General features: G+C 45.2%; 1 protein-coding gene across 1 annotated transcript in view; it reads right to left on the bottom strand.

The window, feature by feature from the left end:
• The window catches only part of LOC147639184 (DEAD-box ATP-dependent RNA helicase 20-like), a 60,532-nt gene extending 39,643 nt beyond the window's left edge, over nucleotides 1-20,889 (bottom strand). The window contains exon 1 of the mRNA XM_086788164.1: nucleotides 20,429-20,889. Coding sequence (XP_086644290.1) covers nucleotides 20,429-20,770 — 342 coding nt within the window. The 5' untranslated portion in view covers nucleotides 20,771-20,889. The remainder of the gene's footprint in view (nucleotides 1-20,428) is intronic.
• Between the last annotated feature and the right edge of the window lie 873 nt (nucleotides 20,890-21,762).

The following is a 21,762-nucleotide window of genomic DNA, read 5'->3' as shown; positions in this document are numbered from 1 at the left end:
CCTTTTTGAAGATCGTGGCCTTTTTTGGAGGGGTTATGCTATTATTGGGGGTGGTGTGCTTTTTGGCTCGTGGAAAAGGCTGGCAGGCTGGTCGGGCCAGCAAACTGGGGTGCTTCCTCTTGGACGGCTGGTCACTAGGGAGCACAGGCGGTGCACAGAGCTCCAGCCTCCAGCGTAGGGCTTGCTCGCTCTCTCTCTCTCTCTCGGCACGCGGGTGGGCTGGACTGCAGGCGCACAGGGCTGAAACACATGCTCTCTTTTTGCTAAAAGCTGACGGTGCAGGACTGCAGGGTTTTCTCTCTCTTTTGAAAGGGGGTGTGCAGTCAGCAAGAGGCGCACAGCAGAATTGGAGCGGGGCAGCACACATGCTTTCTTTCTCTTTTGGAAGGAGGCGAGCAGACTGCAGGCAGCACACAGGGCTGAACAGCAGGCTTTCTCTCTCTCCATCTTGCTAGGAGTTGGGCTGCAGCACGTGGGCTCCCTCTTGGCAACAAAGTCGTCGGGCTGGGCAGCGGCACGCGCACAATCTCTCTCGCTTGGCTGTAGGCACTGGCTGCAGGAATCGCACCCAGGCGCACAGCCGAGGGATTGTTCTATTTCTGTCTCTCTCTCCCATGGAAAGGAGCGGGCTGAAGGAGGCGCACAGTTGGGGCTGCTTTGAGACTGTTTATGGGCTGTTTTGGTTGGCTGCAAGTACAGGGTCACTTGGACGTGTTTCTTGGCATGGAAGTGATGCAAGCTCGCATGGGTGCATGTTCATAGAGCAAATTAATTTCTTCCTGCTTGAAAGGAACAGAGGGACCTACAGTCGTGGACATATCTATGTTTCCATATGTTTCATGAGGAAACAGGTCACTGGATGTATGCCGTTGTTGGCACTGTCTTTGAATGGTGATGTGTATGGTTCTGTGTGGAAACAGGACAAAGGTCTCAAGGGGAAACAGGCCCTAAGGGTTTCATGTGGAAACAGGTCATAAGTTTCTTACGGAAACATGTTTTTGGTTTCTCCAGGAGATAAGCACATGCAGGCAGTGGATACAGGGATTGACACATGTTTGATACAGCCTTGCTGTTGATTGGACAGGGGTCGGGAAATCCATGGCTGAGATGGGTAGTAGCCTTGGAAGGCAAAGAGGGTTGGTACATGTGTGTCAACTGTATGCTATGTTGTGTTATGATGCGAGCAATCTTTTGGGAAACAGTTTGGAGTCTTTGTTGTGATGCAGGAGCACTGGATATGTCAGGGTGTGATATTGTTCATAGGGTGAGAGGCTATGGATGGTTGTGGCAGCCTTGATTGTGGGAGAAAGCTTCTGTATGTAGGACTCAATGTGTGGGAGTCTTTTGATGTGAACAATAGCCAGACTTGTTTGTGGATGCCGAGTGGACAAGAAGCCATGATGAAGGGTTTTTGCAGGCTTCAAGAGTTCTACTGTGATGGCTGAGTTTCCAGCCTTATTGTATTCAAAGCTCTTATAATCAAGTAAAGAAATACCGCAAGGGGCGCCACTGCGTTTTGGGGTCAATCGGTGTTCATGTACTATCTGCAGGAGCACTCTAGCTCCCCCTGTTTGTTTTCCTTTTCTAGGTGTTGAAGTGTTTTGTGTGCAAGTTTGTTTTTGCACCGCCTTTTGGTTTCGTCTGAAGATCAAGGCCGGTTTACACTTTACCACAGAAGAACTCTCATGTATAGAAGAACTCTCATGTTTTGGGGTCAATCAGTGTTCATGTACTATCTGCAGGAGCACTCTAGCTCCCCCTGTTTCCATACGTACAGCCAAGCGCCACCTACAACCTCAGTACCTGGTCGCCTTCAGTCGGGTACTGCAACCTGCATCGCCTTCAGCGTACGTGTACCAGCCCGTACAGTCAAGCGCAGCCATACAGCTGTGCGCCGCCTTCTGTAACCTGGTCGCCTTCAGTCGGGTACTGCAACAGTCAAGCGCCGCCTACTGTACCTGTTTCGAATGAGTGCGCCTGTCATCATCTGTACCTGAAACAGCAGCACACGCGTATACTGTACCTGATTCGAAGACTGCGCCAGGACAGTACTGTGGAACTGGTAGTACACGACTGCAATAGTACAGTCAAAGTACATGAACAGTACAGCACCTCGACTGAGTTGCTGAGTACCTGCACAAGACAGAAGTGGTAAGCATAACATATTTTGAATATTGGGCATTTTTATTTTCTCTGTGAAAATATACAGGCACAACAGGCAGATTTTCTAGCAAGGAAATATACAAGTTTTTTGCACAGTTGGGTGCAGCAAATTTGGGCATTTTTGGGGCATTTTGGCATTGTGTACGCCATTTGCTGCTCTACTCAGTCATTGGTGCATTGAGCTGCACATTCAGAGGATTGAGAGTGCAGGCAGATTTGGGTGAACTGTATTCAGTGGAGTACAGTTATTATCAGGGTTTTTGCTATTGGGTTTTTTGGTAAACAGGTACAACATTGTGCGTAAAGCATAATGGCAAATCAACAGCAAAGTGATGTATTCACATATTTGTCTAAGGAAGACAAATTGGATGGCACGAACTACTCCTTGTGGAGTTTTATGCTGAAAAATGTGCGTGTGGCAAAAGGTCTTTGGGATTTTGTTAGTGGTGATGAACCACGTCCAGGTCCATTGGCTCCAGAGACTCCTCCCCAAGGGGGTGCTCGTGGACGAGGACAACAGGTACAGGCTCCAAGACAGCCATTGCCTGTTCAGAGAACAAATGCTCAAAAGACATGGGATGCCAGGGATGCACAAGCTTTGTCACTCATTGCATTGTCAGTTCAAAGGTCCATTATACCTCATATTCGTTCAGCTGGCTCTTCACAGAATGCATGGGTGACTTTGGAGCAGATGTATGCTGCTCGTAATGAGGCTAGGATCTCATTTTTGAAAAGAGAGCTGGAAAATCAGAAAATGAATGAAGGAGATGATATGTCTAGCCACTTAAACAAGCTGCAGGATTTGAGAGAGCAACTCATCAATGTGGATGAGATAATTCCTGAGACACAGCTTGTGTCCACCATCTTGCACTCTTTGCCAAGATCTTACTTGGCTTTCCATACCTCTTTGAATCTCAGCATGAGGAATGCTGTTGAACCCCTCAAGTATCAGGAACTTGTTGCTCTCTTACTACAAGAGGAGCAAATGAGGAAGAATATGAATATGAACACAAATGCTGAACAAGCATTTACTACAGGTCAAAAGGGGAAAGGAAAAACTCAGCCAAAGAGTGCAAATCAAAACTCAGGTGATGGTGGTTCTTCACAAGATACCAAGAAAGGTGATGGACAGCCCAAGAAGAAGGGCAAATGTCATTACTGTAAGAAGCCAGGTCACTACATCACGGAATGTAGGAAGAGGATTGCCAAAGAGAAGGCAAAGGAAGCTGGGATGTCTGTTAATGATGCTCCTAAAGCTCCTCCAGAGACTGCTTCTTTTGTTGAGGACAGGGATTACTGTTTTTATACATGCAGCTATGATGCCTCTTGGTCTTCACAGGCACTCAGTTTGACAGAGCATGCATGTACTTGGTATTTTGATAGTGGTGCCTCAAAGCATATCACATCTCGCAGGGATTTGTTTAGTCATGTTGGCCCTGCCCCTGTTGGCAAAACTGTTCAGTGTGCCAACAATGCTTCATATCCAGTTTGTGGCATTGGGGAGATTCAGCTTACAGCCATTGATGGCTCCATTCTCCGCCTTACAGATGCCTTATATGTACCAGGGATAAAGAAGAATTTGTTGTCCATTTCTTCTTTAGCACATTGTGGAATGCAGTTCTACTTTGATGATGATAAATGCATGGTCAGAGACAAAGCAAATGCCTTGACCTTGATGCTTACTGGTACATTATGTCATGGACTTTATGAGTTGGATGCATTTCAGCCAGTGGATCAGTCTGCTTATCATGCATTCACTCTAATATCCATGGCTGGTTATGAGGCAAATCAGGCTGAAAATGATGTGTTTGAAGGTCTACTACCCATGGAGTTTCATTCCACAGTTGGTGATCCAACTCATGAGGGTACTGGACAGCCAGCAAATGATGTAGGTGGTGCAGAAATTCAGCAGCCAAATGAGCCAGAAGCTGAACCAAATATGGGACAGCAGGCACCACAGGTCAGACATATACCTAGATGGTATTTGAGGACATTACAGGACAGCCATTTAGAGGGTCCTCTTGCTGGTCGTACTCATAGGGAGACAAGGACCAATGAGCATGCACACATCATGGATTTGAATCTGGTTATGGCAGCCAGTTTACAGGATGATGATGAGCCTGATTCATTTGTGGATGCACGAGATAATGTGCATTGGAACAAAGCCATGCAGGATGAGATTGATTCTATTAAAAAGAATCAAACATGGGATTTGGTTGATCTGCCCAAAGGCAAGAAAGCAATTGGTACTAAATGGGTCTATAAGTTGAAAAGACATGCAGATGGATCCATTGACAGGTACAAAGCCCGTCTAGTTGCAAAGGGCTATGCACAGAAAAAGGGCATTGATTATGAGGAGACATTTGCTCCTACATCCCGTATGTCGACACTTAGGTGTGTCATTGCATTGGCTGCACATCGTGGTTGGGTTGTTCACCAGTTGGACATAAAGACTGCATTCCTGCATGGGGACCTCGAGGAGGAAGTTTATGTATTTCAGCCCATGGGATTTGCAGAACATGGTCATGAGGGGAAAGTTTGCAAGCTGAAAAAGGCCTTGTATGGTTTGAAACAAGCTCCACGAGCTTGGTACGCAAAAATAGATGCTTTTCTACTCACTCAGGGATTTGTGAACAGTCCATCAGAGGCCACTCTGTATGTAAAGAAAGAAGACACATATCTGCTGGTCATCAGTCTTTATGTGGATGATCTCTTGCTCATGGGATCAAATGATGACAAAATTGCAGCTTTTAAGGAGATACTGCAACAGACATTTGACATGTCTGACTTGGGCCTGTACATTACTATTTGGGCATACAGTTTGTGCAAGGATAACAGAGGCATTGGGTTGTTGCAATCACGTTATGTTGCTAAACTTCTGGAGAAGTTTAAATTTCAGGATTGCAAGCCTATTAGTACTCCTATGGAGCCTGGGATGAAACTGTCACTACAAGATGACAGTGTTTCCTTTGATGCCACTACATATGCTCAGGCTGTTGGGTGCCTCATTTACTTGTGTAATACAAGGCCAGATATTCAGTATGCAGTCTCTCAGTTGAGCAGATTCATGCACAGCCCACGGTTGTCACATTGGCAAGCTGTGAAGCGTGTATTCCGTTATTTGCAGGGTACCTCGTCTCTTGGTTTGCTTTATCCTGAGGGGGGTGACATGCAGTTGCATGCTTACAGTGATTCAGATTGGGCTGGTGACTTTGATACCAGACATTCCACTAGTGGAAATTGTTTCTTCCTTGGCGCTTCATGCATTTCTTGGCTAAGCAAGAAACAGACCACAGTGGCCACTTCGTCTTGTGAGGCAGAGTACAGAGCAGCCTACACTACTATTGTTGAGTGTGTTTGGCTGCGTCGTCTTATGACTGATATGGATATTTCAGTGGAGGAGCCTACACCTATCTATACTGATAGTCAGAGTGCCATTGCTGTGGCCAGGAATCCTGTGTTTCATGCTCGCACGAAACACATTGAGATTCACTATCATTTTGTTCGGGAGAGACTCCAGGCAGGAGATATCAGTCTGATCTACTGTCCTACAGATCAGAATGTGGCAGACATCTTCACCAAGGCATTACCACGTCCGAAATTTGAAGCATTCCGCAATGCTTTGAATTTGTTTCCTTTTGGTGGATGATGTACAGTGATCACATATCACTCCAGGGGGGTTTGTTGGGTTTTATGCTGTGTATGCACCCAGAGGAGTGCTAGTGATCATCAGTAGGTTACTGGGGCACTTTTTACTTCAGTTAGTGGAGGTTTTTTCCCCAGTTTAGTTCAGTTTCACTTATATGCAGTTTATAAGTGTTTTGGTCCACCCGGCACATTTATGGCCGGACATGTGAACACTTATCTTTCAGGGTCACTATCATGTGGCTATTGTACTTGATTTTGATCATTCATTGAAGCATACAACAGTCGTGTTCACTCCTCTGTCTCGTTTTTTCCACGCTTGCTTGAACCTGTGTAAACCCTAACCCTAACCCTTGAGTGCCTTCAATTAGCCAGGTAAGCCTGATAGTCTATGGTTGGATCTATTGCTAAGGCTTCATGAAATCCTAGTTGCAAGGCTGCTAAAGCCTCATCTTTCATTTGCTTGCCCAAGTCTTCAACACGTGTATCCAATTTACGCCCAAGTCATGAACACTCCCAAGAACAGGTCGCAGTGCTCAATTTGTCACTCCTCCACAGCAAAAAGGTAAAAAACCTTGATAGCCGGACCAAAGAAGCAGTGTCATTTTCATGCAGCTGTTTCCTACTTGATTAGCAGTAAAGATAATCCTAAAAACTGAGAGGATGGCAATAAACATGGCCTTAAAGATGAATGAATTCTTAAAGCTAAACTAGGGGAGAAAAACTATTGGAGAATATCACCAAGCATTTGTTCTTCACCTCAAGTACTCACACCGCTAGACGAAGAGCAACTTATGGCCAGGTTCATTTGGGGAATGAACGAACCTTAGACACCCTGGTCAAGAATGCCAAGCTAGTTTCCATGGCTGAAGCTGTGAGAATGGAAAAGGACTTTGCCAAAGCCTTCATCGTTAAAGCCCTGCCAAAGCCAGCTCCCTCATCCTTCAAGAGATTCCAGACACCGGGAAGTTCTTCCAACCTTTCGCCTCCAAAGAGACATCAAGGTCCCAACCAGAACTGGAGACTGGAAGTTTCAAGAATGAAGGAAGACCTTTTCCTCGAAGTTCTTTCTCAGGAACTTCGGCTCTTTCAAGAATGTAGAGGGAAGAGCTTTGAAGTGAGAACAGGTGCTTTGGATGACAAGGGTTTGGGCACCACCTCAAGGATTGCCCATCTCCTTCTGTGGGCCAAGGAAGCCAGGGTCCCAGAATTCAGAGACATACTCCTTCGTAGTAGCAGTCCACCAATCAGGGCAACCCCAAAAGAGTGAAGGATATAGCTTGCTTGTGGATTCATCTTGAAATGGTCTCCAAATTTCCCATTGTCGCTGATGGGGGCAATCCTATACATGACAAACCTTATATAACTCTTGATCCTACAAAGGACCCAAGGCACACGAAATTCCACCACCCACAGACCCATGCATAAACCCAAAAGTGTCTCACGCACCTACTGTGCCAAGGTGCCACTTTGACATGGTTGGATAACTCTACACCGTCAGTTATCTTTTGGATGAGCATTGTGGGGGAATCATTGGAGCATCTAGAGAGATTGAAACAAAACTCGAGAACAAACAAGCAAGAGATTCCACACATGCCCATGCTATTCCAAATTTGTAGAGAACCAGTGTTTTCAGCATCCAAGGCTCCTCATGCATCCACCTTAGGAAAGGTTCAGCAGCCCAATGTGCAAGCTCACCAATAGTCAGAACATATTGAAAAACGCAACCCACCACATTTCAACACTCCCACCTGGCAGGTTCTTATATTTCTGAACTATGCAAAATACAAGATGTTACCACAGATTTACTGTTTTGCCCGTGTTTTTAAACCTTGTAAGTTGTGAGCCCGTCATGTCATGTATGGAACACATGTACGTGGGAGTAAGATAGAAGGAGCCTAGGATGTTATAAAATTATGCAAGCTACAGTTATTTGGGCATGTGAATGGATGAATGTAAAAGGTGGTCAATGGTCAAAAAGTAGGCACATGAAAAGTGCAAAGGTGCACAAAGAATGTGGGCATTTATGAACACATGGATGGCACAAGTGTGCATAGAACATGTGGATGAGAACTCTACGAGAGCTACATATGGATGTATCAAGCTCATTCTCATAGTGCAAAAACGTGATGTTTTGATTAGCCTTGACTCATACCTTAATCACCTCTATTAGTGTTGATATCATGCTCTAATGATGTCTTCTTTCATCTTATATGTCATGTGCATGAATATGCCATGGACATTCTCAGAGATTATCCAGAAGAGGCGGCCAGAAAAAGACAGTTAGAACCAGAATTTTGGAGCACAAGGTGCACAAAAGAACAGTTTTGGACTTGGAGCAGGGACATGGAAGGCATAGGATGCTGTCGGCTGCTGAAAGGGAGCTGTCGGCTGAGATAAAACAGGTTGTTGGCTGAACCAGATAAGGCAGCTGTAGGGCGCATCAAAGATATGGAATATTGTCTAGTCGGGACTGCTGGCGGCCAGTTCTCCTTTGATCCAAGAGGACTATAAAAGGGTGCAAGTGCTCATCATTGTAGGCATTCACTCCCATAAGGGGTGGGTCCTTAGGGTCCAAGTAGGGACTAGCCTTTTGGGTGTTTATAACCTTTTTTGCAAGGCAGCCTAGGGCTGTGGACTGAGTACCTTTTTGAACCATATTAATATACTGAATTTCCAGCATATCTCTCTCTCTCTCTACTCTCTTTATGTCTGCATTTTGCAGCTTCCGCGTGCTACATTGGTATCAAAGCAAAGGGTTGCCAGGGATGGATGGATGACAGAGGGACTTCGGGGAAAGATTGGGATGATGACAGTCATCCAAGAACAGGTTGGAATCCCGTCATCAAGTTTAGTAGAGGGGGATGTCATGTGCATGAAAGATGCCATGGACATTCTCAGGTGCTGGTCCAGAAGAGGCAGCTAGATAAAGAGTATGAACCAGACAGAGCTAGGACTTGGAGCACAAGGTACAATATTTGGACTGGAGAAGGACAAGGATGCACTGACGGCTGCATGGTAGAGCTGTCGACTGAAGCAGATAAGACTCCAGGAGCTATCGGCCAAGGCGGCTACAGGCATATCTATGTTTATAGATTTTATGATTATTTTTGTCCAGTAGGCTGGTCGGCCAGCACTCCAAGAAATCCAAGAGGGTATAAAAGACCAAGGAGCTCATTGTGTAGATTCATTCACCCCTTTATGGAGTGGATCCTTAGGGTCCCAGATAGGGATAGATTTTGGTGATGTTCACCTTTTCCAAGAGGGCAGCCAAGGGCTGTAGATTAGGAGTACCTTTTTGTACTATATAAATATACTGAATTTCCAGCATATCTCTCTCTCTCTTCTACTCTCTCTTCATATCTGCGTTTTGCATCAGCATGTTTCCAGGAGTGTTTAGGGCTCAAAGAAGACCCCCAGAGCTTCCGCGTGTTACATTGGTATCAGAGCATCAGGCTCAACAAAGCTAAACACTGAATCAGTCCCATATGATGGTGTACAGGTCCAAGGTACAGGAAAGTACACGGATACGAAGCCCAAGGCAAGGAACACAAAATCGGGAAGAGCTCCCAGGAGGTTTGTTGGTGGTGTTCCACAAAGCCAAAGGGAATGGCAGTCCTGTGAGCCAGATAGGTTCTCGGGCAACGGTCCCAAGGGAGGTTTATCCTCCAAGGGGTGATGTGAGAGTGCCAGACTCATTTCTCAGGAATGAAGACCAAGACAGTGTTCGGAGTCAGGGCAAGAATGGATTGTGGACTAGATGGAACAGATGCATAGATCTTATTCAGAGACAGAGTGGTTTTGGAGACCGGGCCGGGTTTTCGGAGAAAAGGTTGCCAAAGTTAGATGGATGACAGAGGGACTCCGGGAATAAAGTGGGATGATGACAGTCATCCAAGAACAGGTTGGAATCCCGTCATCAAGTTTAGCAAAGGGGGATGTCATGTGCATGAATATGCCATGGACATTCTCAGAGATTATCTAGAAGAGGCGGCCAGAAAAAGACAGTTAGAACCAGAATTTTGGAGCACAAGGTGCACAAGAGAACCAATTTGGACTTGGAGCAGAGACATGGAAGGCATAGGATGCTGTCGGCTGCTGAAAGGGAGCTGTCAGCTGAGATAAGACAGGTTGTCGACTGAACCAGATGAGGCAGCTGCAGGGCGCATCAAAGATATGGAATATTGTCTAGTCGGCTGGCCGACTACTAGTCGGCCAGTTCTCCTTTGATCCAAGAGGATTATAAAAGGGTGCAAGTGCTCATCATTGTAGGCATTCACTCCCATAAGGGGTGGGTCCTTAGGGTCCAGGTAGGGACTAGACTTTTGGGTGTTTATCACCTTTTTTACAAGGCAACCTAGGGCTGTGGACTGAGTACCTTTTTGTACCATATTAATATACTGGATTTCCAGCATATCTCTCTCTCTCTACTCTCTCTTCACGTTTGCGTTTTGCATCAGCATGTTCTCAGGAGTGTGTAGGGCTTAAAGAAGACCCCCAGAGCTTCCGCGTGTTCCATTATATCCACCATAGCTCTCTCTTGCAACTGTCACACACTCCATAGCTATCTCAAATCATGTATTTTCTCAACTTGGTATCAGAGCTAGGCTCACCACTGCATGATTAGTCTCAGCATTACTGGTATTATCAAGATAAATTAAGCTACTCACTAATTACAAGCAACCTTATCCGCTAGCTCATGTAGTAACTACTATTGAAAACCTTGGTTCTCCCTTTTCTCCCCAACATTGGGCAAGCTCTTCTAAGAGAGTATAGAGCATCTTAAGGCGACCACATACACTAAAGAAACAAAGCAAAGTCGTCAAGAATCAAGCGAATTTGACGCTATAGAGTCCAGCACTAAAAAATTTGGGAAAATTTTGACGAGCTCGCGCAAAATCCGGCTAATTCCAACCATACCTAGGGGCTTTTGAAGATGCTAAACACGTTGGTGGTCTCGAATTTTCGATTGGTGGCGTCAAGCGATGTAAGTTTGTAACCATTGTGGAAGAATGGGACATGTAATGGCTCAATGTCATTATCGAACAAGCCCAAGCTTACATGTGATGCATGTGGCATGGTAGGTCACCTTGAGAAGAATTGTTGGTCAAAAGAAAAGTAATAATCCAATGTAATGGTGAAAGCAACTCTTGATGATGCTCCAAAAGAACATCTTTTCTAGATATGATTGTCAAGTTGATGAGAAGAAAGGTATATCTGATTGCACTACATGTCTAGAATTAACCCTTACACTTTCTGGTTATTGTGCCACTTTCTATATTTTTACAGATTGGGAAGCATAAGGAAGGGACAACCATGGTCTCAGAATCATGGCAAATGGGGGACCTTGAATTTCCAGCAGCAGCAAGGTGCATAGCCCTACCAACACATAGTAGGCATGTGGAAGAGCTTGAAGATGAACTGTGTATATGGAAAAATAGCCTCTATTTTGATACACGTAAGGGGCAAGAGTTTCAGGATCGAGGTGAAGGCAATGACAAGCTTTCAAGTTTATGTCATAATCACCTCTAGCCACCGATGATGTAGGCTAAGTAATTTATATGTGTCTCCATCAATGGGGAGCAAAGAATGTCATGTGATGTCATGTTATATATATACCTCCTACTCTTGGGATGAGACCCATTTGGACACCAAGAGGGGGTGTTGAAATGTGGTGTCTGTCATGTATGGGACACATGTATGTGGGAGTAAGGTAGAAGGTGCCTAGGATGTTATAAAATTGGAATGGATGCAAGCTAAGGTTATTTAGACATGTGAATGGATGAATGTAAAAGGTGGTCAATGGTCCAAAAGTAGGCACATGAAAAATGCAAGGGTACACAAGCAATGTGAGCATTTATAAACACATGGATGGCATGAGTGTGCTTAGAACATGTAAATGAGAGCTCTATGAGAGCTACATATGGATGTATCAAGCTTATTGTCATAATGCAAAAACATGATGTTTTGATTAGCCTTTACTCGTACCTTAATCATCTCTATTAGTGTTGATATCATGCTCTAATGATGTCTTCTTTTATCTTTTATCCACCATAGCTCTCTTGCAACTCTCACACACTCCATAACCATCTCAAATCATGCGTTTTCTCAACTGAAGCCCTTGAGTGGGTGATTGGGACCCTATCAAGTGTTGTCTCTGCCTCTTCTCTCTCTTGACAATTAAGTTTAATGCACGCCTTGATCATCATCAACACTTCCGCAACAAAGTACATATAATAGGGAGACTTCCAAGCAATTAACTCTAATAATCAATATCATCCTCTCAAATGTTTCCATTTCCCTTGCAACTTAACACACATGCCCCAACCCCCATAACCACCTTGACAAGAATCATCTCTTATACATAATATTTATATCTTGATAATTCTTTCAGTCCAAGTATCATGAAACATGCTGTCTGGGATGTTGTGTCTCAAACAACTAAGCTTTATCTTTCAATCCAAGTATAATCGCTGGGATGTTGTGTCTCAAACAACCCTAAGAGAAACATCAATGGGAAGGACCTAACAACTCAAGAGTACATACGCACCCAAATCTGCCAATGAGGTTTGACTTAGACAACATAAGTATCTCATTGTAAGCTAGTAAGAAAACGTATTGAAAAGTATTGGAAGTGAAGCTATTAAGGATGAAGTAGGGTCTACTTTGCCAATGGGTAGGGTTTTCTGAAACCGGCCCTTGGTAGAGACCAGAGACCAAAGTGCGGTTGTCATGGCCCTGTGAAATTGGTACGGCATATGTGTGGGCATGGTGGTCTGTGAGCAAGATGAACATTTAATTGTTCATACTTGGGTGCCCGGACAAAAAGTTAACTTGTGGACATCCCCAAGTGTGAAGGTGTAACATGCGGAAGCTCTGGGGAGTCTTCTTTCAGCCCTAAACACTCTTGGAAACCTTCTGATGCAAAAACGCACCATCTGATGCAAAAACGCAGGTAGAGAGAGAGTAGAGAGAGAGAGTGAGAAGTGCTGGAAATTCAGTGTATACTATGGTACAAAAAGGTACATATCTGCAGCCCTTGGCTGCCTTCTTGAAAAGGTGGTAAAACACCCAAAATTCTGCCCTAGACTAGGACTCCTACTGACTCAAACCCCTAGTGGGTTGAATGAATAAAACAAGGAGCAAGGAGCCCTATTTATAGCCCTTGGAGTATGTGGGAAACTGGCCGACTGCTGGTCGGCCAGTTCCATGACCATCAATGCTGCCCGACTGCTGTACACGTTGGCCGACTGTACTCCAGTCCACACACTTCAGCGCTTTCAGCCGACACACCCTTCTGGTAGTACTGCTGACGTCAGCCTTCATGCAGCCGACAGTCCTTTCTGGCAGCCGACAGCTTCCTTTGGTCCTTGTTGCAGTCTACACTGCCAAGAGTGCTCTATCATCCTGGTTCTACTCTTTATCTGGCTGCCTCTTCTGGATTTAGCTCTCAGACTGTCCATGGCATTGCTAATGCACATGACAGAAGGGGGACCAAAGGATTAAAGTTTATAACCTTAAGTGGCCCCTAGGAATAAGTGCCCCCTAGGCATAAGTTTATAAACTTGGGTGGCCCCCTAGGATTTTTATGGGGAGAGGGGGGTGGGCTGCACACGCTTGGAGTTGGCAGTCTGCGCAGGTGCTCACCAAACCAGGTTGCAGGTGGACAGAACTACAGGCGGCTGTAGGACAATAGCCGTACAGAGCTGGGCCTGGGTTTTTGCAGGCGGCTGCAGGACAGTTGATACACGGAGAATTGGGCGAGGGAAGACTGCTGGCGGGCTGTTGACTAGACAGCAGGCGCAACCTGAAACTCTCCTCTCTCTCTCTCTCTCTCTCTCTCTCTCCCCTCGTGTGAGCTCTGGAGGGTAAAGGCAGGTGGCTGTAATTCAGGACAGCAGACACTATACTCTAAGGGCTGGTGTATGTGATGAGGATTGGACTGAGGGACAGCAGTGTACCGGCTGAATATCTTTCCCTCTCTTTCCACTGGCTTTACAACTGTTTCAGAGTTGTTTCATCTAGCCCTTTGTGAGAGGAGGGGTGTGGCAGTTTGAAGGGTGGAAACAGAGTTAGATTGTGGATTTGTTCTTTGGCCAAGTTTGAGGCTATGATCATGGAACAGCTAGATGCGTGCGCAAGGCTTCCATGTTGCATTGTCTTTGTTGATTAGAGGAGACAGTAGTGTGTTGCTTTTGTGGGACACAGATCTGTGTGTGTATCCTCTATGCTAAGAGGTCTTGAGGGTTGCCAGATTGGACATGCAGGTTTCTTTTCCTTGACTGGCTTTGTTGTACTCAGTTGTGCTGGAGCACTTTGGCTCCCCAATGTCTGTGTTTTACCTTGCTGAATTTACAGTTTTGAGAGAGCGTGTTAAATGTTTGCTTACTACCCTTTGGGATTCATCTGAAGGCCGGTTTCAAGGTTCCGTTGCCGGGATACATCATCCACTTCTTCAAGAGGGTGAGCTCGTGGTTGTCTCGGGATACACACTGCTGTAAAAATCAGCAAGATGTCAAGAAGCTATGATGATTGGGAAGATGAAGAATAGGACTCCTCTCTTGTAAGAGAAGCTGAGCATGAACAAACTGCTAAAGATGCACTTAATGCAGATGTAGTGCAGTCAGATGACTCCGGGACGAGCAAGAGTGGATATGCAAAAGAAAGCAACCGATAGTCATGCGCTCTTTGGAGTTTGCATTGGGTGACTAGATGCTTTTGTAGTGAGGTAGCCTCTTGTTGGCAGTTACTAGATCACTGAAGAATTCATTGTGTCATGTGAGTCTACTTGGACCTTTCCGGGATGAGATGTGCTTACGGATGTATCAGATGCAATCCTTATGGTAGTGGAAGAGCATCATGCGGTTCTTATACCAGGAGCAGATACTAGCACATGAGGAAAGGGAGGCTCAAGGCAAAGTTTCTTGTTGCTAGCCTGTGAAGTATATAGACTTTTCACTGATGGATGCGATATGGATGGAGGAGGGTGACTGTGCAGATTCACCCCAGGATTTGCAACTTTATCTTGAGGCTTTTCAGTTGGAGCCGACTCTTGTCGAGGCTTATACAGGTTCAGCTCAGCATGGGTCTAGAGCATTACTTGGTGCTCAAGAGGGGGGTAGCACCTCCACTCGCTTGAGGTAGACAAGCTCAAATTGGTATCTAGAACTTGCTTGGTGTTTCATTGCGTATTCACTCGGGGTACTGCTACTTGCCAGTATATCTGCTTGTTGGGACTTCTATGATATTGTGTTCTAGACACATGAGATGGTGGTTGAGTATGATTCACAGTCGCGCACACTTTGAACTATAGTTGCAACTATGGATATCTCTGCTCACAAGAATGGTTTGCAGAGATAGAGTTTGCCTTGAGAACTAGAGTATGATTGAGGAAGATTGGGACGCTAATCTTTGTCATATGGTTCTCGCTGTTTTAGACCACATGGTTGGTCAAACACTTCGAGACTCCACGGAGGGCATAAGTCTTGCGAGCAGCTATGCAGTTAGATCGAACTATGTTTATACATGTATACGTATACTTCCTGTGGTAGTATTGTATTTTGGTGCCATTGGATCTTGGTATCAATGAGAATACATGGGGAATACTCCGGATTGTGTTGTATGAGGAATATATGTGGTTATGGTACATCAGGTACTTAAGTATGTTCAGGGTGTACCACTAGTTGTGGGTCTTGCGGGATGGCCATATGAGAAGTGGATACAGCATCAGACCGGATATATGTATAAAGTACCTACTAGATGTATGTTTGGATGCATTGAGTGCTTTCATATGCTCATGATGTACCACTAGTCGTGGATCTTGCGAGATGGCAACGGGCGTAAGGCTTGCGAGCAGCCCTTAGACAGTGGGTAAAGCATCTTGAGGAGCATGTTGCTTGTGAAAGTGAAAGCATATGTGTGTCGTATGTGGAATGATACCTGGTTTTGTTTTTGGCTAGCTCAGGTTATATGTTTCCACTTGGTTTTAGACTTTTACTACAGGTTTTCAAGGCTTATGTCACTTGGCGGTGACAGTGTGGCCATATTGTGAAGGATGATTTGGTGTCATTGTATGGGCACAATTGCGGGCTAGTGCTTTTGTCATATGAGCAGTCTTTGCTTGTGGGATCCTTTGCCATGCTTTTGAGTGCAATCGGGGAATGCCATCACTCTGTGTATTGTCGGCAATTATATGTTTGCCCAGATCATGGCTGTGGAGGGGCAACAGGTTGGAGCAATGGCTTTATGACAGGGACTGCTTTTGGGCAGTTTGTTACAGCTTGCCATGGCTCATGTGTTCATGATCATGCAGGATTCAGTCGTGCACATGAGTTGTGGGCTATTGTATATGCTGATGTTGTGGGAACACAGCTTTGTTTTGGGACTGTTTTTGGGCTGTTTTGGTTGGCTGCAAGTACAGCTATGTGCATGGGTTTTTGGCTGCATTTACAAGGTCACATGGATGTGTTTCTTAGCATGGAAGTGATGCAAGCTCGTATGGGTGGATGTACATAGGGCAGATTGCTTTCTTCCTGATTGAAAGGAATAGAGGGACCTACAGTTTTGGGCATACCCATGTATCTCAGTTTTGGCGCAGAATTACAGCCATACATATTCAAATAGAACTCTCTTGTTTGTGTGCCATGTTGGTACTATGTTTGAGAGGGTGCTATGGATGATTTTCATGTGGGGGACAAGACAAAAGTTTCATGCTGGGTCAGACCAGATGTTTCATGGGAAACAGGCCATTGGATGCACGCTGGAACATGTCTTTGCTTCGCGTGGGAAACATGCTTTTGGTTTTTCCAAGAGATAGGTCACATGCAAGCAGTGGTTACGTGAATGGACACATGTTGTATCATATGTTGTGCTGTGATATGAGTTCTCTTTTGGAAACAGATTGGAGTCCTTTTTGCTAGAAATAGAAGCACTGGATGTCTCACGATGTATGTTGTCCATAGGGTGACAAACCAAGGGTCGTCGAGATACCTTGATTGTGGGAGAAAGCTTCTCTTTGTAGGACTCAATGCATGAGAGTCTTTTGTCTATGGGTAATCCGTTGTTCACTTGGAATGCAATCGAGGACGCTTGCCATTTTTCAAGAGGGGGGTATGTCATGGCCCTATGAAATTGGTACAGCATATGTGTGGGCATGGTGGTCTATGAGCAAGATGAACATTTAATTGTTCATACTTGGGTGCCCGGACAAAATGTTAACTTGTGGACATCCCCAAGTGTGAAGGGGGACCAAAGGATTAAAGTTTATAACTTTAAGTGGCCCCTAGGAATAAGTGGCCCCTAAGCATAAGTTTATAAACTTGGGTGGCCCCCTAGGATTTTTATGGGGAGAGGGGGCTACTCTACTTTTAGAGTACACGCCTCCCTCTCTATCTCTCTCTTGCTTTTTCTGAAAGGAGGGCGCATAGAGCCTAGGTGATTGCAGGTGTGGAGAGAAGGCAGCTGCAGCAAAAAGCACATAGTGGGCTGCACACGCTTGGAGTTGGCAATTTGCGCAGGTGCTCACCAAACCAAGTTGCAGGTGGACAGAACTACAGGCGACTGTAGGACAGTAGCCGTACAGAGCTGGGCGTGGGTTTTTGCAGGCGGCTACAAGACAGTTGATACACAGAGAATTGGGCGAGGGAAGACTGCTGGCGAACTGTTGACTAGACAGCAGGCGCAACCTGAAACTCTCTCTCTCTCTCTCTCTCTCTCTCTCTCTCTCTCTCTCTCGTGTGAGCTCTCGAGGGTAAAGGCAGGTGGCTGTAATTCAGGACATCAGACACTATACTCTCAGGGCTGGTGTATCTAACAAGGATTGGACTGAGGGACAGCAGTGTACCGGCTGAATATCACTCTCTCTTTCCACTGGCTTACAACTGTTTCAGAGTTGTTTCATCTGGCCCTTTGTTGTGAGACGAGGAATGTGGCAGTTTGAAGGGTGGAAACAGAGTTAGATTGTGGATTTGTTCTTTGACCGAGTTTGAGGCTATGATCATGGAACAGCTAGATACGTGCTCAAGGCTTCCATGTTGCATTGTCTTGGTTGATTAGAGGAGACAGCAGTGTGTTGCTTTTGTGGGACACAGATCTGTATGTGTATCCTCTATGCTAAGAGGTCTTGAGGGTTACCAGATTGGACATGCAGGTTTCTTTTCCTTGACTGGCTTTGTTGTACTGAGTTAAGCTTTTCCATTGAATTTGAATAAAGAAATACCGAAAGGGGCGCCAAGCTATGGGGCCAACAGGTGTCGTCTTGTTATTTGTGTAGGAGCACTCTGGCTCCCCAGTGTCTGTGTTTTACCTTGCTGAATTTACAGTTTTGAGAGAGCGTGTTAAATGTTTGCTTATTGCCCTTTGGGATTCATATGAAGGCCGGTTTCAACGGTAGACTAGCAGTCACCCAAACACACTTGTAATCCAACAAATAAGACAGACAAAAGGGAGCTAGATTGCTCCTACACAAAAAGAACAACACCACCTGTTGGCCCCAAAGCTTGGCACCCCTTTCGGTATTTCTTTATTCACATTCAATGAAAGAGTTTAACTAAATACATCATGGCCATTCATGGCTTATACATATGCACGTTCAATCTGCCAGTCCTCTTGTCCTCTTAGCATAGAGGTTTCACACAACCCTGTGCCCAAAACACCACACTGTTATTCACCTCTAATCTGCCAAGATAGTACATCCACGAGGCCCTGATTATGCATCCAATTGGACCATGCACATAGGCAAAACACAGCCATATATCAGCCCGTAGACTCTTCCAAATCAGTCCAAAAACTTGCCCTGTTTCCACCCTCCGAACTGCCAAACCCTTCCTCTCACAAAGGGCCAAAGGAGCACCTCCAAAACAGTCTCGAACTAGTGGAAAGAGGGACTCGGTTGTGCACCGTCTGCAGTCCCACCTGCTCGCAAAGAAAGGGGGAGAGAGAGAGAGAGAGAGAGAGAGAGAGAGAGAGAAACCTCCAGACCTTGTGTCACCTTCCCCCATAGAGAGAAGAAAAAGAAAAGAGAAACCTGCTGTCCTGCAGTCCTGGCCGCCGGCCTACTCACAAAGGGAGAGCTGTTCGCCTGCAGACTGCCCGCCCACGTGCAGTCAAGACATGCCGGTTCTCCACAGCCCAGTCCACGTGCAGTCCAGCCGTCGCCAAAGAGAGAGAGAGAGAGAGAGAGAGAGAGAGAAGATCGTTTCTGTCCTGTGTGCCCTTTTTCAGAGAAAAACCACCCACGTATGCTGTAACCCGACTGTGTGCCCAATGAGAGAATCAACCAGTCGCATGTCTCCTGCCCCACACTTCACAAGAGCGTGAGAGAGAATTCAGTGTGCAGTTCTGTGTGCCCAGCAAAACTCCCCACCAGCCTTTCAAAAGAGTGAGAGAAAAGCACACGTATCTGCAGCTGCAGTCAACTTGCTCCAAAAAAAAACCCCAATAATAGCGTAGGCCTCCCCCAAATGGGCCACGACTCTCTAAAAAGAGTATTCCTTTACTTTAAAGGCTTTTAACCCTTTGTTCCCTCTTGAGGTTTTAATAAAACCTTACTCCCCTCCACACATGGGGTTGTTTTAATAAAACCCTTGCCCTAGGATCACCTTGACCCCAAGTATGAACATTAAAAATATGTCTTGCACACCGACCACCATGCTCACACATAGGCTGCACAAATTCACAAGGTCATGACAGTTTTCATTGCGCTGAATATGCATTATACTCCAAAGGCATTTCAAGTCCAACAGAGTAAACCCTACACCATGGCAAAGCAGGAAACCTCTGCTGTGATAAACCCTGAAATATTAAAATTGCAGGAAACATTTTTCTATGCAATGTCCATGTTCCATACCTAGTGTCCAAGCATTCTGAGGAAGTTAGAATTTGAAAAACTGTATCAAAAATGGACTCTCACGCAAAAGAATAGAGAATCCAATGAAGTGAGTAAAATATGTGTCTACGGTCCAATCAGCAAATCACTATCAAAACCCGTATTTAGCTTTTGTGATTTCCAAGATGCCTCTCTCTGTGCAATTCACACTCAAAGTCAACATTATGGGCAATAGGGTTCTAGACACTAAGTTGTGAAGCACAAAAATAAACTATACTGCAAAATACAGAGGGTTTTTGTTTCACAGGGTAAACATAACATCAATAATGCATCTCGGGTCCACCACATTACAATGGAACCCTGAGCCATTACATAGCACAAGGCCATTATATTGCAATTACATAGGGTTTTTGTTTCATAGGGTAAAGATAACATCGATAATGCGTCACACATCCACCCCAATGGAACCTTGATCCATTACATAGCACAAGGCCATTACATTGCAATTGGAGGCAGGAAGTCTTCACCTGTCCAATGTCCATGATTTACATCCCATCTCCATTCACATCCAGATTCAAAACTTTCTAAGCAAGCTAGAGTGCTAAACTTTGCGTTCTCTTTACACAAACTTTTGATTGAAGCAAGCAGTGTAATTAAATCACAACAGTGATAAACCCGAAATAATTCCGTTATAGGCAAGAACCCGTGACATAACAGTCAACGAAAAATCAGGGTTTAGGATACTACGATGCTGAAGCACAGAAATCGTTAAGGGAAGGGGAGAAGCTACCATACCTGCTCCTGCTGCAAGCGGCGGATGCGATCGGAGGGCTGCCATGTGAGCCAGACAACGTCAGGGGGGGCCGAGCCCCTTGCTTCACCTCGTCGGCGGCCACTATCAGAGGCCCCGCCATTGATTATGGCAGAGCCTCCACCTCCTCCTCGCGAGGAGTCTCTGCTTCGAGGATTTGAGAAGCTGGAACCGTAGTAATCTCTGCTGCTGCTGTAGTTGCTGCTGTTGTCCCAACTGCCTGCAGAAGAAGAGCGGCGTGAGGGCGAAGGGGAAGACGACAGTGGAAAAGCAGCTGCTGTTCCAGCTCCTGCTCCAGAGCGCAGGTGTGGAGGAACGTAGGGCATGGCTGTGGTGTTCAAAAGATCTCTCCTTCTCTCTGTGTGATGTCTGTTATCCCTCTCACGCTACTAGAAATCATGAAAACCACCACCAAAGTATTCAATTATTATAAGGTCAAAGGTGGTGTGTATTTTGTGAGGGGTGGGATCACTTCTATAGTAAGGTTTAGGAGGGTCGGTTTTAGGGGGGCATTGAGGTCAGAGGCCAACATGCACTTGTTATTAGCTGCTACTTCAATTCACTTTCTACATCCAATGACCAATCCAACATGCACTTGTTATTAGCTGCTACTTCAATTCACTATCTACATCTAATGATCAATCCATACTATGACGATCATTGATACTCTAAAGAAGTTCATTAAAACTATTTTGGTAGCACTAATTAGCTTTACTTGCAAGGAGGGGTTTCAACATGGCTTGAAAACTTTGCTAACTTCAAAACTTCTCAAGCCTTCGTATACCCTCAAAATGGGCAAAGGACCAACCTCAATGTCACCCTTTTATCGATCCTCATATAAGCCTATAGTATTGTTCTACGAGGCCATTGAGGCAAAAGGCCGACCTCACCAACCTCAATGTCACCCTTTCAAGAGGTCATTGAGGTAAAAGGCCAGTCTCACCCCCTAACTCCATGACGAACATGCAGTCTTCTATCTAAATTCACTATCTACATCCAATATATAGTATGAAGATAGTCAAAAAAAGTTTATCAAAGCTATTTCAATAACACTGAATAGCTTTACTTATATTTCTATTTGACATCAAATGTTTGGCTAACTCCAAAAATATGTCAAGGCTTTGTATGCTCTCACAATGGGGGGGGGGACCTTAAAATAACCCTCAAAACGACCCTTGTACAGGCCTCACCATAGTAGCAATACCAAGACTTGTAACAACGGTAATACTTATTTTGCCTACTATTTAAACAACATCTAAAGTTGTAAGACCAAATGCACAAAAACATATACATTCTGAAAATGTACATTTTAAGTGCA

The sequence above is a fragment of the Cibotium barometz genome, chromosome 4 (genome assembly GCF_041138505.1).
Source record: "Cibotium barometz isolate CiBa-2024 chromosome 4, ASM4113850v1, whole genome shotgun sequence".
Taxonomy (NCBI): Eukaryota; Viridiplantae; Streptophyta; class Polypodiopsida; order Cyatheales; family Cibotiaceae; genus Cibotium; species Cibotium barometz.
This window is presented reverse-complemented; position numbering and strand designations above follow the sequence as displayed.